The sequence below is a fragment of the Rosa rugosa genome, chromosome 6, assembly GCF_958449725.1.
Source record: "Rosa rugosa chromosome 6, drRosRugo1.1, whole genome shotgun sequence".
NCBI lineage: Eukaryota > Viridiplantae > Streptophyta > Magnoliopsida > Rosales > Rosaceae > Rosa > Rosa rugosa.
The window spans coordinates 29,129,326-29,150,489 of NC_084825.1; the positions used below are offsets into that span (position 1 = coordinate 29,129,326).

The following is a 21,164-nucleotide window of genomic DNA, read 5'->3' on the forward strand; positions in this document are numbered from 1 at the left end:
GGTACAAGTTCTGCAATTTTTTTTGATATCTCAAGAAATATGGGAACTGTGTTAAGTTGCATCTAGCCAATCCTAGAACCTGGAACTGTGGAACTGTTGCATTGATAATCACTGAGTCAGTGAGAAATTCCAGATTATTAGCACTTAGATCGAGTTGGTTGAGATTTTGAAGGTTTTGAAACGTTTGAAACTCCACTGTACCTCTCAGGTCATTATACTGAAGATAAAGAATCTCGAGGTTCGTGAGATTGGAAAATGAAGCAAGAATTGAACCATTCAGTCTACTATACGAAAAATCTAGGTAAACTAGCTTGCTGAAATTACCTATCCAAGATGGGACCGGACCGGTTAATGGACTTGTACTAATCCTAAACACAGTCAATTGGGTAAGGTTTGCGAAGGAATCAGGAATCGGACCTACAAATTTGTTGGCTGAAAGGTCTAGATAAACGAGTTGTCTAAGATTACCTATTGAAGACGGAACCAACCCTTCGGAAAAATTGCATGCAGCCACATCCAACTGCTTCAAAGAATCAATCTTTCCTATGGAAGAAGGAAAGTTCCCTGAAAATCTAGTTCCGTGAAGATCAAGTGTTATGAGACGACTACTTTGATTAAATTCAGGCAAATAACCAATGAGATCTTGGTTGTCTCTAAGATAGAGACTTCTCAAGTTTTGTAAGTGGAAAACTGTTACAGGAAAGTTTCCAAACAACTCACATTGATGTAAGTCGAGGGTTGTCAAAAATGATAAATTGGCCATGGAATGGGGTATTGTTGAAGATATGTTGACGTAACGGAGACGAAGATGTTCTAGACTGGTTAAGTTTTTAACCAGACTTCTGAAGTTGGATACATCAAGTTTCAACAATCCTACACCAGAAGAAGGATCGGTATTGGAAGAAAGATTAAGCAGTGACAACTTGACCAGCTGTGAAACTTCCGATGGGACTCGACCAGAAAACACAGAACCAGAGAGGTCGAGATGGGTGAGCCTTGGAAAATTCCTAATGCTAGTAGGGATATGAGAGTAATTGAAGTGATTATCAGCAAGGTTCAGCCTCTGAAGGTGAACAAGACGAAAGATGGAGCTGTTGGAGTTGATAGAGCCGTAGAGGCAACTGCTTCTGAGATCAAGCCCAATCACATGACCCGTCTGTTCGTCACACTCGACCCCATCCCATGTGCAGCAGCTGGTGTTGTTTCCTCCTTGAGCTGTTTTCCACGACCAAACTTTTGGATACGCACCAACCAAACTTGAAGCAGATGCGTTGATAGTAAAGCTGTGCTTGAATTGTAGCAATGCAGTGCTCTCCTCATCAGGACAATAAGATGGCAGCTGCAAAGAGTACGAACGAAACATGAAACAACAACAACAACAAGCATATTGATTATATGAGCAGTACTGGGTACTTCATGGGTAGTACTGGACCACTGGTGCTGTTCCCTAAACCCTAAAGGTCTAAACAACAACAACAACAACAACAAGAAGCATATTAATTATATGAGCAATTGAGCAGTACTGGGTACCTCATGGGTAGTATAGGTGCTGCATCCTCTGAAGAAAAATATGAAAAACAGAAACAAGCGCTGGGATAATCCCATCATAGAACGTGTGTTGAGGTAATTTTTTTTTTTTTTTTGTTAATTAGCTGTAGTACTCTCTCAGCTGTTTATATGGAAGAAGCAGTAGTGTGAATTAAGTGGGATCTATTGAGAGTTATTTATAGACCCAGCTAGAATAATGAATTTTCCGTTGAAAAAAAAAAATTTAATTTACGGGCTGCTTGTCTAAGGAATAATTAATTTAAGGGCTGCTTGTCTAAGGAATAATTAAGGATTTTTGTCCATTTACACCATTTTTAGAGATTTTTTTCCCACTTACCCCATTAAGTTTTTTTAATTCCCTCTTACCCAAAACACTCTAAGGAAGTCTTCCCTAATACCCCATTAAGATTTTTTTTTTGTTTTTTAATTTTTTTTAATACCATTTTACCCTCGCCCCTTTATTACTTAGAGAGAGAGAGAGAAATCATGGGAGACTTCACCGGAGCCCGGTCACGGGCCGCCGGAGTCCGATCACCGGTCGCCGGAATCCGGTCAACTTTCGCCAGATTCCAGTCACCGGCTACCGCCCACCGGAATTTGCTGAAAATCTCCCCGGAAAGTTTTTTTGCCCCCAATAGACATCTATTGCTCCCTAATAGAGGGGCAATAGACGACTATCAGCCATGTATTGCCCCCCAATAGATGATTATTAGCCATGTATTGCTCCCCCAATAGAGGGGCAATAGACCTCTATTGCCCCCTAATAGACTATTATCAGCCATGTATTGCCCCTCAATAGATGACTATCAGCCATGTATTGCTCCCCAATAGACTCTATTGCCCTCCAATAGGACTTTCAATCGCTAGAATGAGAATTAATCTCCCTAAATTTAGACAAATAAAACTTTGATTATAAAAAAAAAGGAGATTACATCAATTCAAAACGTCTATTGCCCTCCAATAGAAGTCTATTGCCCCCCAATAGACATTCAAAATTTTTTTTTTCTTTCACTGTCCCGTTACTTAAAAAAAAAAAAAAAAAACTGATTGGGCACCCAGAAAATGATCTGGGCACCCATGCCATCTTCTCCCATCTTTCCGACTGTAGACCCGAGACCGGAAGTAGTCTTCCGGCGAGGCAAAGATCGTGGATGATGTCGCTGATGTCCTCCGGGAGCTCGAGCCCAGAGCCTCCTCGAAACCCGATCTGATTCACTCATTTCCATGTCGCTGACGTCCTCCGTGGATGATGGTCGTCTGCTTCGCCGTGTCGGGATCGGCCTAGTCCAAATCAGTTCTCTCTTCGTTCTCTGTGACCTAAATTTCAATACTGAGAGGTTCAATTTCGAACAACAGTGAGGAATTGATTTACAGAGCTTGGATTACTTCACTTACTTTGAATTGAGCTTGCTTCATGTCTCTGGAAAGATCGGCGATTTTTTTTGCGGAAATCGGGGAGGTCCTCGACGGCGGAGTCGAGGAGGGCCAGCCAGCCGGAGACGGTGTTTTCGTTGAGGGATTTGTAGAGGGAGAGGCAGTGGATGAGGACGAAGATTTTGCCTTTGGAGTAAGACGACATCGTTTTGAGGGCGGCGCTGAGGTCCGCGGCGATGCCCCTGAGGGCGGTGAGGACGGAAGGCGACACCACATGAAGCCGGAAACGAAGCCGGATTCCTCCGATCTCTGAGTTGCTGCGTCGTCACCGGAGCTGGAGGGGAGAGAGAGAGAGAGAGGGTCGTGTCGAGCGCCGGAGCCAGAGGAGAGAGAGGACTGGATCGATCGCCGTAGCCAGAGGAGAGAGAGCCGGAGGTCAGTTGGGAGAGATGGGGGAGAGAGGAGAGAGAGTCAGAGAGATTGATATTGAGTGGTGAAGCTGTAATTTATTAATTGTGTTTAGGGCAAAATAGTCATTTGTTGTTAAATTGTGTAGGTGGGAAGAAAAAACTGTTGCTGGGGTAAGTGGGATAATTTTTTGTTATTTTGGTGCTTTTGGTCAAGAACCCAATAATTAATTCGGTCCTCAATTCCATTAATTAAGGATTTGGGATAATGACCATTTACATAATTTTAGGATAAAAATTGTCCACTTATTCTACTAAGAGTTTTTTACTCCCATTTACTCAATCTAACATCTATTGACAGTATTACCCTTATTTTAATTAATAAATTACATTCAACTCTCTCTATCTCTCTCCTCCCTCCCCTCTTCGATCTATATTTTCTCTCTCCTCCCCCCTCACCGATTTCTCTCTCTCTCTCTCTCTCTCTCTCTCTCTCTCTCCATGCCTACAGATTGAAAATTTCCGGTCGTCCACCAATTCAACTCTCGGTTTGCTCCTCGAAACCACAACCGTCGATAACCACCACCGAGCTCCAGCAATGGCGTCCTCTAGGGTTTTGCTTTGGCAGGGGTGGTCAGGTTTCTAGTAAAGCTACTCGATCGGGTGCAGCAGTGTCCGGACTGTACTAGGGCGCGATGCTTGGAGGACAACCTAGTCGGGCGGCGGGACAGGAGTGGAGCGACGGTGGTCGACCACTGGAGGTGATCCGGCAGGGGTGGTGCGACGGTAGTGTTGGTGCAGGGCATGCCTGGGTCATTGCTAGTGGGCTTCTGAAACCAGTGGGATTTGGTCTGGGTTTGGGAAATTCAAGCTTTGGAAAGAAATTGTCTGTTGCTTGCCCATGTCCCAAATTCTCTGCAATGTTTAGAGGCAGAGAACCCAGACCAAGCAGAATAGCCAAAAAAAATATTCTATGTCATTGGATGTGTCTGTAACTCTCTCTCTCTCTCTCTCTCTCTCTCTCTCTCTCTCTCTCTCTCTCTCTCTCTCTCTCTTTCTCTCTCTCTCGCTGAAGGAAGAAGAAGGGTAAGCAAATGTTGTATCTGGGCATTGATTGCGGTGGTTTGTTTCTCCAAAAAATTGGTCGATTTCAATATGGGATGTTGCTAGAAGTTATTGTTTTGTTTCTTATGATTTGGTTGGGCAATAATAAGATCATTAGTGGGCAATAAAACGATTATTGGAAGAAAATAGTAAGATTATTGGGGGGCAATAAAATATTTATTGGGCAATAATAAATTATTACGGGGCAATAATAAGATTATTGGATGGCAATAATAAAATTATTTATTTGGATAAACCTACTAAAACTTTCAAAATAAAAAACATCTTCATTTTTCACTAATTATTGATCCCTAATAAACTTGTTATTTGGGGGCAATAATATGGTTACTGGCTATTATTATGGGGCACTAAATTCAGACGCCGGAGTGAACGGTCGCCGGATTCCGGTCACCGGAGTCCGCAGCCGGCCACTGGTCATAGGAGTCCGCGGCCGGCCACCGGTCATAGGAGTTCGGCAAGGTCTCCAATGACTCCTCTCTCTGAGTGACAAAGTAGGAGAGGGCAAAAATGTCCCAAAAATAAATAAAAAGGAATAAAAAAATAATTAATTGTGTATTAGGGAAATGATCTCTTAGAGTGTTTGGGTAAATGAGCAATCTTTTAGAGTGTTTGGGTAAGTGGGCAATTTTTATCCTAAAATTGTGTAAATGGTCATTATCCCTAAGGATTTAGTGAAATCTCTTGAGATGTTCATGAGGAAAAGGATTGAGGCACCTTACTTAGCTATCTTACTTAAATAACATAATTCATTTTCGAACTAGAAAATTTCCACCAAAATCTAGAGGTATTCAATTAGGACTTTTAAAAATGAATAAAAATTTAGAGATATTTAAAATTTCATTCATACTTATAGAATTAGAAAATCAAGGATAATCATGGACTTTGTAGTGTTAACTATACATATCAAATTCCAATAATTTTCTAGCCACTAGACCAAAGATCTGAAAAAGTCTATCAAAGATTTTTTTTTTTTTTTTTTTTAAATCTATCAAAGTTTTCTCTCTGCGCGCAAAGAGGTTGATTATCTATCATCTCTCTGTCTTGTTTCTTCTTATCTTTTGTCTAATCTTTTATGATATCAATATTTTTTGATACCCAACATGTTCATTGTAGTTGTTGAAAGTTTTTTTTTTTTGTTCAATTGTGATACCCTAGACCCAAATATTGTGGACTACCCCTAAAACCTTGAATAGTGTTTCTATGAAATACTACGTTTTGTCTTATTAATTAATTATTCTCATCGATTTGAATTTATGTCATGGCTCAAGGAAAGCTTGAACAATTGAATTTTGATTGATTGATAATAGATCAAGACATTGATCAATATTTTTATGATATATGTTAATAGGTGAGAACAAAATTGATGAGAATAATTAACCATAAGCATCAAGTGATCTATATTGGATCCTAAGTTGATTTGGAGATTAGAAATGAAAACAAACTAGCTAGACAGAGTAATAATCATTCATTTGAGTCAAGTTCTACTAGAAGATACTTGAACATTGAAGAGGTAACTTATTATCTTGCTTTGCATTTGGATTGCATTGGTTGTGTTCTTTGTTTTTTATTTTTATTTACTAGAAAATCTATAGAAGTCATTCATAATAAAGTATATAGATTTTCAAGAATCAATAAAAAGTCTGTTGCTAAAATCAATGGTTTTAAGAAATCAATAGCAGTCTATCAACTTTTTAAAGAGTCTGTAGACTTTTCAAAAAGTTTATCAATTAAAAAAAATCTGCACAAATCCAAATACAATTCCTAATTATCTACGTACTGTTCTAGTAATGTTCTGAGCCTCTGAGGCCTTGAAAGTTTCAAATCTTGCATGTGGGTTTGACGCAAGAAGTTTGTACAAACTAGTGAGAATGTGGCAACAATGCCACTAATGGAAAAAAAAAAAAGAATAAAAAAATTTAAAAACCTCGTTAACATGCTCGATCACTACACTTCACGAGTCACGACGGTGCAGGACATCTTTAGGAATTGTATATTAGGGTTTGACCCAGGAAGTTTGTACAAATTGGTGAGAATGCTACTACTAATGAATTCAAAAAAATAAAAATTAAAAGAATTAAAAAAACTCTTTAACATGCTCACTTCACTTCACGATGGTGCGGGACATTTTTATGAATTGTATGTTGATCATGAGTAGCTCTATATACACAGTCATATACTTTATTCATCTTTTCTTGTATATATCCGTCCTTCTTGGAGACATTTCTGGTGTATTGATCATCTCTCTTTGAATTATTGTACAGACTGTCATGAGAAATTAATATAATTTAATCATTTTTTTTATTAAAAATAAATATATAAAATTTCCATTTCTGGTGTATTGATCATCTCTCTTTGAATTATTGTACAGACTGTCATGAGAAATTAATATAATTTAATCATTTTTTTTATTAAAAATAAATATATAAAATGAAATTGTAGTATTAACTACCTGAGGCCCTAGCTAATATTTTTAGCACATTATTGATGGTGACCTTCAACCTTAATTTCAATAAACCGGCCAGTACTCCTAGTATTAAAGTCAAATGTACACCCTGTTGAAGTCATGAAGACGCATTTGTATCAATAGTTCACTTCAACGAAATAATCATGACGCGTTATTTCCACCTTGATTGCAATTTTGGTCTCCGATTGTCCTTTTTTTTTTTAGTTGTGATTGGATTGGTCCTTAAAAAAAATAAATTAATAATTGCGAAATTTATCAAAAAAAAAAATGTGAATTTACTCAAATTACAAGTTGATTAATTCGCCAATTTATGTACAAATATTGATCGTTGTCCAGTAAATCAATGGCTCTTCATAACTTACATCATGACAAGTTAGAAGGGCGCATACATATATAACACCCTTAAGTTTGTGCCTTAAATCAATGACCAAGCATTATAGGACGGATCAAATGTCCCTCAATACTGCATTTCACTCACTTATTTGAATTAAGCCTACACAAGACAAAATCTCTAATAATCGCCTAAACAAGAGAAAAGCATTTTCACCTATTATAAATTTTGGTACCTCAAGTTTCAAAAATGGTTATGACCTCAACCTAACAATAGTATATGGAACCGTTAGCTTCGTTACTGTACCCGAACTAAGACACACTCTTAACTTCAGTATCCGACTATACAAAACTATCACTTTGGTATCCCATGTTTGAAGTTCGCCCCAAGAATGGTACACACCGTCCATAACAGCGTTAAGTCTCTTGCCATGTGTCATATTTTAAGGGGTAATTGTCACTCCATCTTAACACAGACTTTATATATATATATATATATATATATATATATATATATATATATATATATATATATTCTAGAAAAATTATTATCTTATGCATTTAGCGAGGCTATTACTAAATCCGGAGAAATTTATTATTTAATTAAGGTTTTAATTTATCGAACATTCATATATCGAGGTTTTACTGTATAAAATAAACAAAGTACAATTGGAGAGGGGGGGGGCATCAACCTTACCTCTTATGAAAGAAAAATTACAATGAACATGAAATTGAGCACAAAACAATGTGCAAATACAACTGAAAAAATACTTCAGAAACCCAAATAAAGATCCAAAATGGAAGCTAGGAAATACATGGATGTCGATCGAGTAGCAACCATAAGCAGCTTAAATACCTAAACCAAAACATGGGCAAATATATACATAGACGTCGAGTAGATTAAGGCTGCAAAGCCAATGTGACGAAGATAACCTAAACATATAATTAACAAAAATATAGCACTAAGGTCTCGTTTGGTTTATAGAAAAGAAAGTAATTCCTTTATCTTTTCCATGGGAAGGGAAATGTAATTTCCCAACAACTTTCCATTCCGATATTTGGTAACGTAAGGAAAGTTATCAGGAAAGTTGTTAAAAAGTTGGTAAATAATGTAATAAAAAAATATGTTGTGAGTAATAAATGCAATGAAAGAATGGGGGAAAGTGGTTCATTTGGAGTTTGGAATGAACCACTTTCCCCCTTATTTTCCCTTCCTTTAGGAAATGATTTCCTTTCCTTTTGCATCCCAAATGCAGGGAATGAACAAGTTTCCTTTCTTGATGCTTACTTTTTACGAACCAAACGTGGCCTAAAATTAAAGTATCTAAGCAAACCTGGAACTTGCAAACTTTGATCATGCTGAAATGGCATTATTATAGGAACGTAAATTCACATGGGCACATGAAACTTAATTTCCCATAAAGTTAGGAAAAGTAATCATCAACCATTGTCAACTACATCAAAGAGAACAAATGAAAACTTTGAATTTGTAGCATGCATTACAAAATCTCCAATTATAATACATTATACAACCTTTGTAATTAAACCAAAATATAGCTTTTCATATTCCATAGAGCTCGCGGACTTTGAAAGCCAAGTGATTCTACAGCACCAAAGATGTATTAATTAAACAACCCTATTGTTTAGTATAGGCTAAGCATTATACCGATTACAAAGGAAATCTGATTTGGCCTCTCTAGCTCTCTATAATTTACCAATTACAAAGATAACAATAACTCAACTTAATTTCATTAAAAAAGAAACAACATCAGTAAGCATATAAGAAAAGAAAGCTTATAAAGTATCCCTGTGATCGAACGCTCACTATCCAAATGTTACTTTAAAATTGATTAGCATACCCTGCAAGTTGCAAGACACTATCTGCAACACTGACCAACAAATTTTGATACGAGTATTCTATAGCCAGAACATAAGAAAAAACAAAGTACCTTTCACAGAAAACCCAACTGATTTTGATGAAACAAATGAATGAGTTCAAAAGATAGACCGATGTTATATCTATCATTAAGGAGATAAAGGACTTTGTTTTCTAAGTGCATGAGTCTGCTTTGTCTATAATTTGATATTATTCAAAGTTACACGTATACTAATTGCTAAATAATTATCTATATTTACCAAATTTACCCCTTAATGCCTAAAGCAACACTGGCTGCCTCCTGTCAAACTTGGTCGTCCAAACCATAGTTTGCCGTAATCAACCTTACAGGATCATACTCACCAAGTAAGAGCATGCGCCTATTGAAAAACCAGGGTTCCCCATGCAGGATCTTATTGCACTCATCACAGCACCGAAAACGAAACAGCAGATATCGGCCCTCTCCCACCGCTAAGATGGCCAAGTGATCACCAAGTCCCCAAATCGCCGAAAGAGTGCTCGGAAGGCCCTTCTCATTGCCTACCTTCCTTTGAATCAAACGGCCCACTAAGTAGAAAAATTCCTGCATCACCACCACCAAACCAACCTCCCCAAAATCCACCACCGCGTCCTCCGTCAAAGCCAACGCCGCCACAAGCCTTGATGCCATGTCCTCCGCCATCACTAAAGTCAAAAGAGAAGATGCAAGAACTCAAATGAAGGTTTTCAACCCTAGCATAGAGCAGCTAGGTTTTTTATAAGAGCATTTTACGATAACGTATCCTTGGTATATGTTGAAATGACTGGAATAAAACGAACAAACAAATGAAAACCTAAACTGTTATTTCATAGGCAGTCGGTGAAAATTAACAAAGTTATTCAATTAAGGGTACAATTGAGGGAGATGCAGAAATGTCTATCAAATGCGCAGACATTCTTCCCCCCTTTTCTTGAATCCCACCTTGAATTACAACTAGGCAGTTAACCTCTAGCAGCCTTTTACTTCAGCTTGGTTCAAATATTTTGGAGATTTCCTTGAGGATCATAGTGATGATACATTAGCTCCCCAACAAATCTGACAATCAAGAGTTATGAAGAGTAAGTACAAGCACTTCACACCCTCAAAACCAAAAATAAATCAAGCTCGAGCAAAAACATGACCAGGCAACTTCATTCAAACAAATGGTGAAAGAAAGGATAGGCAAATTTCAGAGTAAATGAAAATGGTGGTTTGGACAAAAAATTAAAAACAAATATCACGATGATGTCATGCTAAACAAAGTGGACATGTCCCAAAATGACAAGAATATAGGAAAATTTTACCACCGCATGACACAATGCATTAGTGATTCTACAAGAGAAGTAACGTTCACAATCCAAATGTGGGGAAAGGAACGAATGTGTGACTCTAACAATCATAAGTCATGTATGACTCTAACGATCAGTTGAATTTGAATCAACGAATGTGGGGAAAGGAACCCTGACCATCTCCAAATGTCATCGAATTAGAATACAGACTTTATAGTGTCGAGAGTGACTTTCCATCACATAGTAATATAACCAACACTATGCCCAGCTCCAGAAGGATCAAACAAATTATCCAATAAGCATTCTTCTAGTTGAAAAAATACTGAGGCCAATTAAAAAAAATAATCACTGAGGCCATTGCCAGAGGCTTTCAATTGTTCCAAAATGCTAAATCATTAAACTTAGAGATATCAATTTCACCCCTAAAAAAGTAACAAAACCAAACTTCTATTGCAACATCAATGCCCTCTGTATACCCAAAACTATATTAATCAGAACAATCAATAATATTATTTAAAGAGTCTGTGAGACTTAGCAACGGATTGGTTTATAGTTCAGCAATTCCTACAACTCAAAGCCAGATACGAAAACTGGAACATAATTTTTTCATGTTAATGCCTTATACAAGGTAACAATAAAAAATTGCAAAGTCAGCATTTTCCCACTTTAGACAGAAAAAAAAATGCATAAAGAGAGCGAAGGAAAGATAACTAAGCTATCTTAAGAATCTTTTTCATTTTGAATCACTGTAATGTGGTAAGTAACTAAAATTTCGAAGAGTTATCCAAAAGTATCAGAAGTGGAAAATAGATTAGGTATATGAATGCATTTCCAGTGACCCTGCCCAACCTAAGAACATGATTGAAATTTAGAAGTATTGCAGTTTCAACTTCTAACAGCTATGAAGTATAAAGGTTGCTGAAAGACATAACTCATGTATAACTTTCAAACATGCTTTTCATTGGAACACTTATTACATTTGAAACTTAATTAACTGTATATAGCATGTCACACATTCCCCAAATTTATGCATTTGAACCAATAGTGAAGTAAAGACTGAATGCTAAACATAGTTTTCCAGTGATTGTTATTACTGTCAACAAAAGTGTAAAAAAGAAGAGTCACAGACTCACACCAAGATGGAAGCTGAAGAATGCAAGTAAGTCACCAAATGGCAATTGAAAAAGCAAACGCGTGATACTAGTGCATAATACTCTCTCCAACAACAAAGGTGAGATCCAGAAAAATAATGACAGACAAATCCAAATACTACTGTTACACTAAATTTTATCGTTTAAGAGTAAAAACTTAGTTACATTTTCTTAGTACTAGCTATCATCTACCATTATGCCACTCCTAACATAAAGATTCATGCCCCAGGCATCATATCTGACAGAAAAGGGCAAGAAAAGACTCACAATGTCAGATGTCTGCAACACGTCTGGTTACTGGTGAAACTAAAGTCTCCCTGTAAATGGCTGTATCCAACTTCCATTTGTTTTGCGTCCTAATAACAACCCTAAATATCTGTTCCTTCGGGCTATATAACACCAAGGACTGATAATTATCTATTTTAACCATCAAAACTTCACCGTTCTCTAAAATGCACAGAGGTGTCAAGAGAGATAATTCATACTCTTCAGGTAAACTCTCTGAAGATATAACCTCAGTCCAAGACTCCTTGACCCCTTTCATCATCCATATTCTAAAACCAGTGGTCTCATTGTGTAGGAAGCCAAGTCTATACACACTGAGACAATCTCCAAGAGTAAAAATATAACTAAAACAGGCATTATAGGGCAATGCAAGCATCTCCCTAAACTCCTCCTCCCCTAAATCAAATGAGATAATCCTCGACCCTGTCGGATGATAATCAGTGAATGTGGTCTCTAACCAATGCAGAACCCCGTTTAACAAGCACCCCCGCCCTGCCAAGTTAAAGTAACCGAGACCCTCATGGGTCCTCCATGAACCTGATTTTAAACTAAAGACCTGAACCACTGTTTCCTTAGAACCCCTAACTCTATAATTGTACCCTCTCACTACCTTATAATCATCATGAGTGGAATCATAACCAAATCCCCAAAACTGCGGTATGCAATCATCAGTACGTTTTGGCAACACATTGGCTTCTCCAGTACAAGGGTTCCATATCACAATCCCTTCCTGGTCAACATCTATGCATATCAGCCCATTGCAAGAACCTATAATTGTTGTAATACTTGAATCAGGGAACATTACCGGAAACTTGAGCTTTCTAATTGCAAGATGAGAATCTTCATCATTCAGATCCTTCAAGGCTTCGTAGTCTATGGATTCGACAGGATTCGTCGAGAAAAGGAGCCTTGAGGTGGACTCGGTGATGCCTTGGCTTGCGTAAGTGAAGTGCTTGGTGACAAAATGAGACTGTGAAATGAGAGAACGCCATGAGTTGCAGACGCAGCGAAATCGCATCAGTGATTTGACCGGTAGCCTTGCCAGAATCTCGTCAAGGACGCCATCGTGGTCGGCGAGACTGGTAAGAGCTCGCTTATGAAGGCCGCCGGCGTTCGCCATGGAATTGGTGGCGATTAGTTTGAATTCGGAGGAAGGCCGATGCAGTGCGTTTTGGAGGAGAGATCTTTGGAACGGTCGAGTGCAGTGGCAGTGACGGCGGCGCGTGTATGAACTTCTTCGAATTCTTGTATATCTTGGATTTTGAGCTCTCTCAACAGTTTCTCACCAGCTCTTCAGCCACTGCGTTCTCACTTCTGAGCCTGTTGTATTGGTCTGAAATGAAATGCGTTTTGCTGGTAGCACTTTTTGAATATAAAATATAAAATGAAAAAAGGAAAAAAATGCAAACAGTACCTGACTTTTGACCTATTAATAACTTTAGTACCTGAAAATATCACTTTGGTACCTAAAGTTCGGACTCCGACCCAACATTAATACCTAAAATACTGTTGACTGTTACGGCGCTAGCCACCTGGCAAACTTTGAGGGGTATTCTGGTCCCTTCAACTATTCCCGCCAATTCAGTCACAGTGAATCCATTTCTTGGCACCAACTGACCAAAGTATATATCACTTTGGTACCTGATAATCTGATATTTGAAGCCCGACACAATAAAAGTACCTTGCCTATTGATAACCATAGCCTAAAACTGGGGAGAGAAATCAGAGAACAAAATCATCATCATATTGACCAAATTTCAGTTCCTCTCTCTCTCTGCTAATTATGGTTGATTTGGATTGGAAAACAAAGATGGTCTCCTCAGATATACCCAGCGAATCCCCCGGCTTCTTCCGCGTCGCCCAAATCCAGTTCGACATTTCCGCTGCTCCACCATACCTCTGATGGACCTCTATCACGACAACAAACGTCGTCCTTGATCTTTAACACCAGACCTGAAGAACTCAATTCTTCCAGTCAAATTGAAATTAGATTGAGCAGGTTTTGGTCCACCTCGTTTCAGCCTCAAATTGATGGAACCTCAATGGAGTCGGCAATAGACCGCTCTGTAATTCAAGCTTTGTGTTTGTTGTGGATGATAAGGGCGCCAAAGATAAGATCTGGTCATCAATCCAGTTTTCTCCTCATCCACGTGCAATCGAGGCTGCAAATGGAGATGTAAGGTCCTCATCAATCCTAGCCAAAGACGATCAGATCAGCTTTCTCCTCGCTGGCTGATCAGTCAAGGTCGTAATCGGACTTGGAGGTGGAGTTGTTGAGGTCGACGACGACAAAAACTGAGTAGTCGAGGTCGGAATCCAAATCGGAGATGCAATTGACAGCGATGGCAGTCGAGGTCGACGGCGGTGAGAGAGAGGGTTGGTGGCGACGCCGTGGTGGGCGGCCCGACTCTGGTAGTAGCCGGAGTTGGCGTCGGGGCTTTGCAGGGTGGAGAGAGAGGAAATTAAAAAAAAAAAAAAAGACAAAAAAAAAATTAGAGTTGAAATTACTTATATGCCCTTCAAGTTATGTTAGTTGACTAACGCCGTAACGGCAACAGTGTTTTAGGTACTAATGTTGGGTTGGGGTCTGAACTTCAGGTACCAAAATGAATTTTTTTTTTTTTTAGGTACTAAAGTTACTAATGGGCCAAAGGTTAGGTACTGTTTGCATTTTTTTCCCAATGAAAAAAGGGCCAAGTCTTTTGTTGTTGTTTTTTTTTTTTTTTTTTCCTTTTTAACTCTTGAGCGTGGTAATAAGGCAATAAGCTATTTCGGTTAAGTTAGCGAGTTAATAACATATTCATTCAATAAGTATTCAGATCGAGGTCCATAAAAATATCTCAGCAAAGGCAGACTAATCTCTTGCCGCAGATGCACAAATTCGAAGGCTCCTCAAACTTTGTGACCAGCAACTGGTGGGAGTTGGGACTCGAACACTACACATTACGGTTCTGGGTATCCCAGCAAAGCTAGACTAATCCCCTGCTACAGATGCACCAATTCAAATGCCCCTCAAACTGGTGAGAGTTGGGACTCGAACGCTAGACATGAGGGTTCCATGCTAGGCCACTCGATCAACCTCACTGGACAAAGTGGTTAAAAAAGGTTAAGTTTTGATCCGCATGGATTTAAAAAATCTTTGTGAGTGAACTGTGTTCTGTTAATTATTTGAAATAATTAACGCCATAAAAGTTACGGCTGAAATCATGTAATAAAATAAAAAATAAAAATAAAAGCTACCAAACACTCTTGTTTTATTTTATATCCAATGGCGCCTAACCATAAATTTTAGGGTTCTTGACCAAATGCCCAAATTTGGCCTAACATGAACCCAATTACTCCACTAACAGTTTTTTGTGCCCACTTACCTACTTAAAGGTAAAAAGACTTTTTTAGACTCCCAAAATTTAAAAATTACAAACCCCCCTCTCTCTCTATCTCGCCATGGCTTCCCACTTCTCTCTCTCCGCCGTCTCACCCTCCTCACCGCAACCGCCTCACCGGACACCATCACAACCTACCCCACCCCGCTGACCCCGGAGCGCGTGGTCTCTGTCGTATCCTCCCTCGGCCTCTCCTCGCTCCGCCTCGACATCTCTGACCCCAATTTACTGCAGTCCAGCTCCGGTGCCATCCCAGCAAGCCATCATAGTCATATTCCGCGTCATAGTCACCGGCTTCGCGAAGATTGTAATTTCGGCGTCATCGGAGAAGTTAAACCAATCTCCGCAGGGGCAAAATTGACCGGAGAAAAGCAAACAGTCGCCGGAGCTGCTAGAATAGCGCGACCTCGATTTCGTCGGATTTATGGTTTTCCTTTTCTTACTCTTTCGCCGTGTAGCCGTTAATAGAAGCCGATTTGAGTAGAGAAAATTGGGAGCATCTGGCATTAGAGAAATGAAAGGAGAGAAAGACTCGGTGGTTGGTTCTGGCGGTGGAGGTGAATTGAAGAAGTTTGTGGTGGTGTTTGAGGTGAAAGGAAGAGAGAAATGCAGGTTGTGAATCGCAGAGGGGCTGAGCCATAGTGGAAAGAGAGAGAGGCATTTGGATAAAGCTTGGCTATGGCGTTTTGAGCTTAGATCAATGTCAGGCTCACTGAAGAACATGTGACTTTTATGGTGGAGCTGCTTCAAGCTTTGAGACTTTACATTTTGTCTGTAGTGATGGCCATGAAGGCCTGGTTGGGGCTGGGGAAGTACTGCGAGGCCAAGAAGGAGGGTGTATTAATGGTGTTGCTGGAAAAGGGCCGGTGTGGTGGCTAGATCCATGTACATTTTGATATGCTGCTTAACTCTATTGATTTTATCGAAAAGTATGAGAAATATGTAGAAAATGATGTTTTAATTCCAGTTACGTTAGTATAGCATCTGTTTGGTAGATTTTGTAGATCAGTGACAGACTGTACTAATAGTTAACTGATGTAATTATTTTGCTGGGGCAATAAACATTTTATTTTGGGGCAATAAACATTTTATTGGGAGGCAATATACTTTTCATTGCGGGGCGATAAACTTTTCATTGCGGGGCAATAAACTTTTCATTGCGGGGCAATAAACTTTTATTGCGGGGCAATAAACTTTTTATTGGGGCAATAATATTCTCCGGTGACCTATGAGATCTCCGACAACCTCTTTAGAGACATCCGGCGAGGTTTCCGGCGACCGGTGACCGGAGTCCGGCAGCCGTTGACCAAAGTCTGGTGCAGTCTCCGATGACTTCTCTCTCTAAGTGACAAAGACAGGGAGGGCAAAATTGTCTCAAAAATAAACAAAAAAAAATATTAAAAAAAATACTTAATTAGGTATTAGGGCAAACAATATGTAATTTGTTGGGTAAGTGGGCAATCTTATAATACGTTTGGGTAAGTGGGGTTAGTGTAGCTCAAATTTAAATTTGGGTAAATGGACATTTACCCTAAATTTTATGATCATTGGTGACTAAGTGAACATCTATGTACTTGAGTATCTTTGTATTTTAGTAAAAGTGATTGTGCCACGTGATTCTTGGCATGGTAGTATGTTGAGGTGTCAAACTTACCAAATTCTAACTCATTGCCAACTTGCTCTATCTACTGCCCAACAGGCATCTCGACAGTTGCCTAATCAATGACCTCACCAATTGTAATGCGGCCACATTGTTCGGCGATTTTATAACCTAGTTGACAAATTTCACATTTTCACCACCACTTCATCAACGACTCTATACACGTCTAATCGGTAACCTTGCTAACCAATCGGCTATCGGCCAACTAACAAACACAATCCCCACCTCACTAGGAACCGCAAGACTTGTTGACACAATGAAATCACATCAAGGATTTAATGGGCACTCCTTGAAAATCTTAGACCATGTAAAAAGAATTTGACTTCTTAAATAGACCGCATGCGAAAGAAAATGCATGTATCTAAATATTTTTTGAATAAATCATTAGATAGATTTTCATTGATTATAAAACTTAAGTCAGAATAGCTATTACATACCATTCTGCTGCCATCTATAGACAGATAAAAAGTGGTGGTGGTACCACGGTGATATATAGGGATATGTCCACTTAGACTTCTATTGCTCAGTTATTAAAGTAAGGTTATGCAACTATGAACCAGACAATGCATAGTAATAGGCTAAGTTTAAACAAAAAACTAATTTTTTTCCTTGCCCTTAAAGCTAGAGCTAGGAGATTTGCAAGGATAAGTTAACTGCAACACTTCTTCATCATCACACTTCTTAGTTTTGGGATTCTTGTTTTTAGATCTATTAGGGTCGGAGCTCTCAACCTCAGAAGAGTGATTTAACTCTGGTAAGCCATTCACCGCCTTAAGAACAAATAACAAAAACAAAGAGCCCAAAGCCCAAAATCAACCGCTAAAAGCCCAAACCCAAAAGCCAAACCCTAGCTGCAACATAGGCCTGTGAAAGAACCCAAAACTTCTTTACACACTTGGGCCAAACCCTAAAGACATGGCCGGACTTGCATCACAGTTCTTCGCCGCCCCCTTCCTCAGCCAGGTTGCAGAGTGAGCCACAGTAACGCCGCCGCTCACTAGCTCTAGCATTGCGCCTCCATCTATCGCAAGGCCCATCAACCAAGGCACCCCGACGTAGCTTCGCGCCACTATCATCTCCAACGTCATCGGCAACTCCCCAGCAGAGCAGCAACAGTCCTCATTGCCATCGAGCCTCCTCCCCCCAAAACTAGTTAGTCACAGATTGACGAAAAACGCATCTCTCACTACAACTTTCATCCCTATAATTCGACTGTTGACTTGAGTCCGTCGTGACTTGGTTTCCCAGCGATCCATATCAGCCCTAGCAGAGCACCCCCATAGAATATATGGAGGTCAGCGTAAAGGACTTGGTTGGTCGGAGCCAGATTGATGACCTTGGTGGAGTGGGTAATGGCGGGGTTAAAGTCGCTGGCGGAGTAGATGGCATTGCCACTGGCTTTGGCTTCGTTGGCCATAGATGATACTTGGCGACAGATAATCCGATGACCTATCAAGGTTGCCGTAGATGCCAGCGCATAGCCTACTCCCATGAAGCACGATGATAGTGATGGCAATGATTGGTGAAGTCGATCATAGTTGACATTGAAAAGCAGCGGCGGTAAAAAACCAGAAAAGGATAGCAGAGCAGAAGCCATTAAAATTCTCCATTGTTTAGATCAATTGGATTTAGATACAAAAAAATAATAATGAATTAATACCTAAGAAAAATCCACAAACGGATGATATTATAATTTCGGGAGGCTTTAGGTCAAGTTCAAGTTCAAATTTAAGTGTCTTGAGGATGAAGCCAATGCGTAGAACATCAGATAATACACTACTATTTTTCGGTTTCTTACCAATCTTATCTTGTATGGAACCCGGCTCGCTCGAGAACTACATGTCTAGTTATACTTCATCAAAGTGAACAAAACAACCAAGATTATCACACCTCACAGGGAAAGATACCAATGCAACCAATCAATTCATCCCTGCTTAATAACAAGACCATGCTAAAAGTTTTCTACAAAAGTGATTACTATTGTTTGGCTGCCCAAAAGTCAAGGATCTTTCATATTTTTTGACACGCTATCTTGATAGATATATCATTTTGTCTTTTGATAACAAATCTTGATACATTTTGAAATAAAATCAAACAAATAAAAATCAATACTGGCAGTCAGTGAAACCAAAATAATTTAGTCAATTAGTTTACAATTGAGGGAGATGCAGAAGTCATGTCTACCTACTGCGAGCACCTTTTTCCTGAATTCCACCTTCAATTACAACTGGGCTCTTCACCTCTGGCAGCAGCTTCAACTTGGTTCAAACACATTCTGGAGATTTCCTTGAGGATCATGGTGCTCACACATTAGCTCCCCCACAATTCTGACAGTCAAGAGTCAGAAAGAGTAAGTATCAAGCATATTATTCACTCAAAATCAAAATCAGTTACGCAATCTATTTTCTCACTACAAACTAAAACCATCAAGTGAAAATCAAGGACAAATAAAGGTGTAAAAGGACAAGCTTACACTGCTGTCTGCTGTTTTACTTTCAACATATAAATGGTTGTTTAGGCAAAAGGGAGAATAGTCACTTTGGTCATTCAACTATGACTCATTCGACACTTTGGTCACTCAAGTTTCAAATATATCACTTTGGTCACTCAAGTTTCAAATATATCACTTTGGTCACTCAAGTATTACACTGTCATTCACAAAAGTCACTTTGTTGTGAGAAAAAATGCCCCTTGGGTGACTTTTGTGAATGACAGTGTAATACTTGAGTGACCAAAGTGATATATTTGAAACTTGAGTGACCAAAGTGTCAAATGAGTCATAGTTGAGTGACCATTTGTGGAATTCTCCCTAGGCAAAAAATGAGGAACAATTATCACTATGATATGAAGGGAAAAAAGGAAAAACAAACAAACAAAGTAGATATGCCGCAAATGGCAAGATCATATAAATTATTACCAAGCACCAGACAATGTACATAGTAGTGATTGCACAAGAGAAATTAGATTCAATACACACCAAAATGTCAGAATCATTCGAAATCGTGACGGTAATTGTTTTCATATCAGAAGTAAAGACTAACAATCAGGTGATTAGATTTTGACAATTGAGAAATCAACAAATGTGGGGAACTCGATCAACCGAAACCAACTGCACAGATCACTGAATTAGAATACAAACTTTGTAGTGTCAACTGTCAAGAGTTACTTTCGCTATGTTAGCAATATAGTAGCATTCTGCTCAACTCCACAAAGACAAACAAATTATCCAGTTTACGTTCTTCTAGTTGAGAGATATTGAGGCAACTGCCAAAGTCCTCCAATTGTTCCGGAGTGCCAAATCATCCAACTTTTAGGCACAAATACATATGCCCCTGGACACAGTTTCTTTTAGTACAGAAAAGTAACAAAACCAAACTTCTATTGCAGCATTGTTTATCCTCTAAATTCGCAAAAGCAATTTTCAAATAATTAAAACTACACAATCAGAAAAATGAAGAGAACTCAAACTCTGTGAGGCTTAGTACTGGATTTATTTCTGAAGAGGTTTCCAAAAGTGTTGGGAGACGTTTTACCATTTGAATCAGTATAAATTTGGGAAGATAACTAAAATTCCAAAAAAAAAAGTATCAAAAGTGGAAAATAGAATGAGTTACCAGTAACCATGACCAACCTAAGAACATGATTAAAAGGCATTTCAATTCCAACTTCCAACAATAAAGTTGCTAGAAGAACAACTTCTAAGTTGAAATCCATTGATTCAAATATAGTTTTCATCAGCAAAATAAAAAAATAAATGAATCATACATGTCAGATTCCCAAATTTAAGGGTGAAGTATGAAGAATGCATGCTTAACTTAGCTTTCCAGTGAATATGCTTATTGTCTACAAGAATGTGAAGAAGAAAAGTCACACAAAGCTGGAAGCTGAAGACAGTGGGTATGTCAAAAAATGGCATAAGAATAGGCAATAATACCAGTGCATAGTACTGACTCTTTTAAAGTTAATATACAGCAAAATAATCAAAGACAAAGAAGAGCACTATTATGACCTTATTGTTTTAGGGAATCGATATTTGAGAAGAATTTGCTGTGTATTTTCATTGATAATAGGGGCCTCTTTATATAGAGGATTACAATGCATAGAATCTAAATCATATAAGGAAAGTAATCATACATTGAATAAGAATCTAGATCCTTCTAATGTAACCCTATTACCACTAGGTCAAGTAACCTAGAGTTTTGGCCAAACACAAAATAGAGATTTATTTAAACACTCCCCCTTGTGTTGCCCAA

At 38.8% G+C, this 21,164-nt stretch overlaps 2 protein-coding genes across 3 annotated transcripts; both read right to left on the reverse strand.

Moving 5' to 3' along the window:
• Positions 1-62: 62 nt before the first annotated feature.
• Positions 63-9,806, reverse strand: LOC133716550 (receptor-like protein 7). Its single transcript, XM_062143247.1, has 3 exons — positions 9,435-9,806; positions 202-1,339; positions 63-85 (listed from the first exon to the last, which is right to left on the reverse strand). Exons 1-3 carry the CDS (start codon positions 9,804-9,806, stop codon positions 63-65), a joined length of 1,533 nt encoding a protein of 510 aa, XP_061999231.1.
• LOC133717137 (F-box/kelch-repeat protein At3g23880-like) lies at positions 9,236-13,131 on the reverse strand. 2 transcript variants are annotated; one of them, XR_009849438.1, is made up of 3 exons: positions 11,851-13,131; positions 10,086-10,199; positions 9,236-9,808 (listed from the first exon to the last, which is right to left on the reverse strand). XR_009849438.1 is itself a non-coding variant. In XM_062143793.1 (2 exons), exon 1 carries the CDS (start codon positions 12,986-12,988, stop codon positions 11,855-11,857), a length of 1,134 nt encoding a protein of 377 aa, XP_061999777.1. In that variant the 5' UTR covers positions 12,989-13,131; the 3' UTR covers positions 9,951-10,199; positions 11,851-11,854. The 2 variants fall into 2 exon arrangements, 1 of the variants encoding a protein (XP_061999777.1); XM_062143793.1 differs by lacking the exon at positions 9,236-9,808 and having other exon boundaries at positions 9,951-10,199.
• Between the last annotated feature and the right edge of the window lie 8,033 nt (positions 13,132-21,164).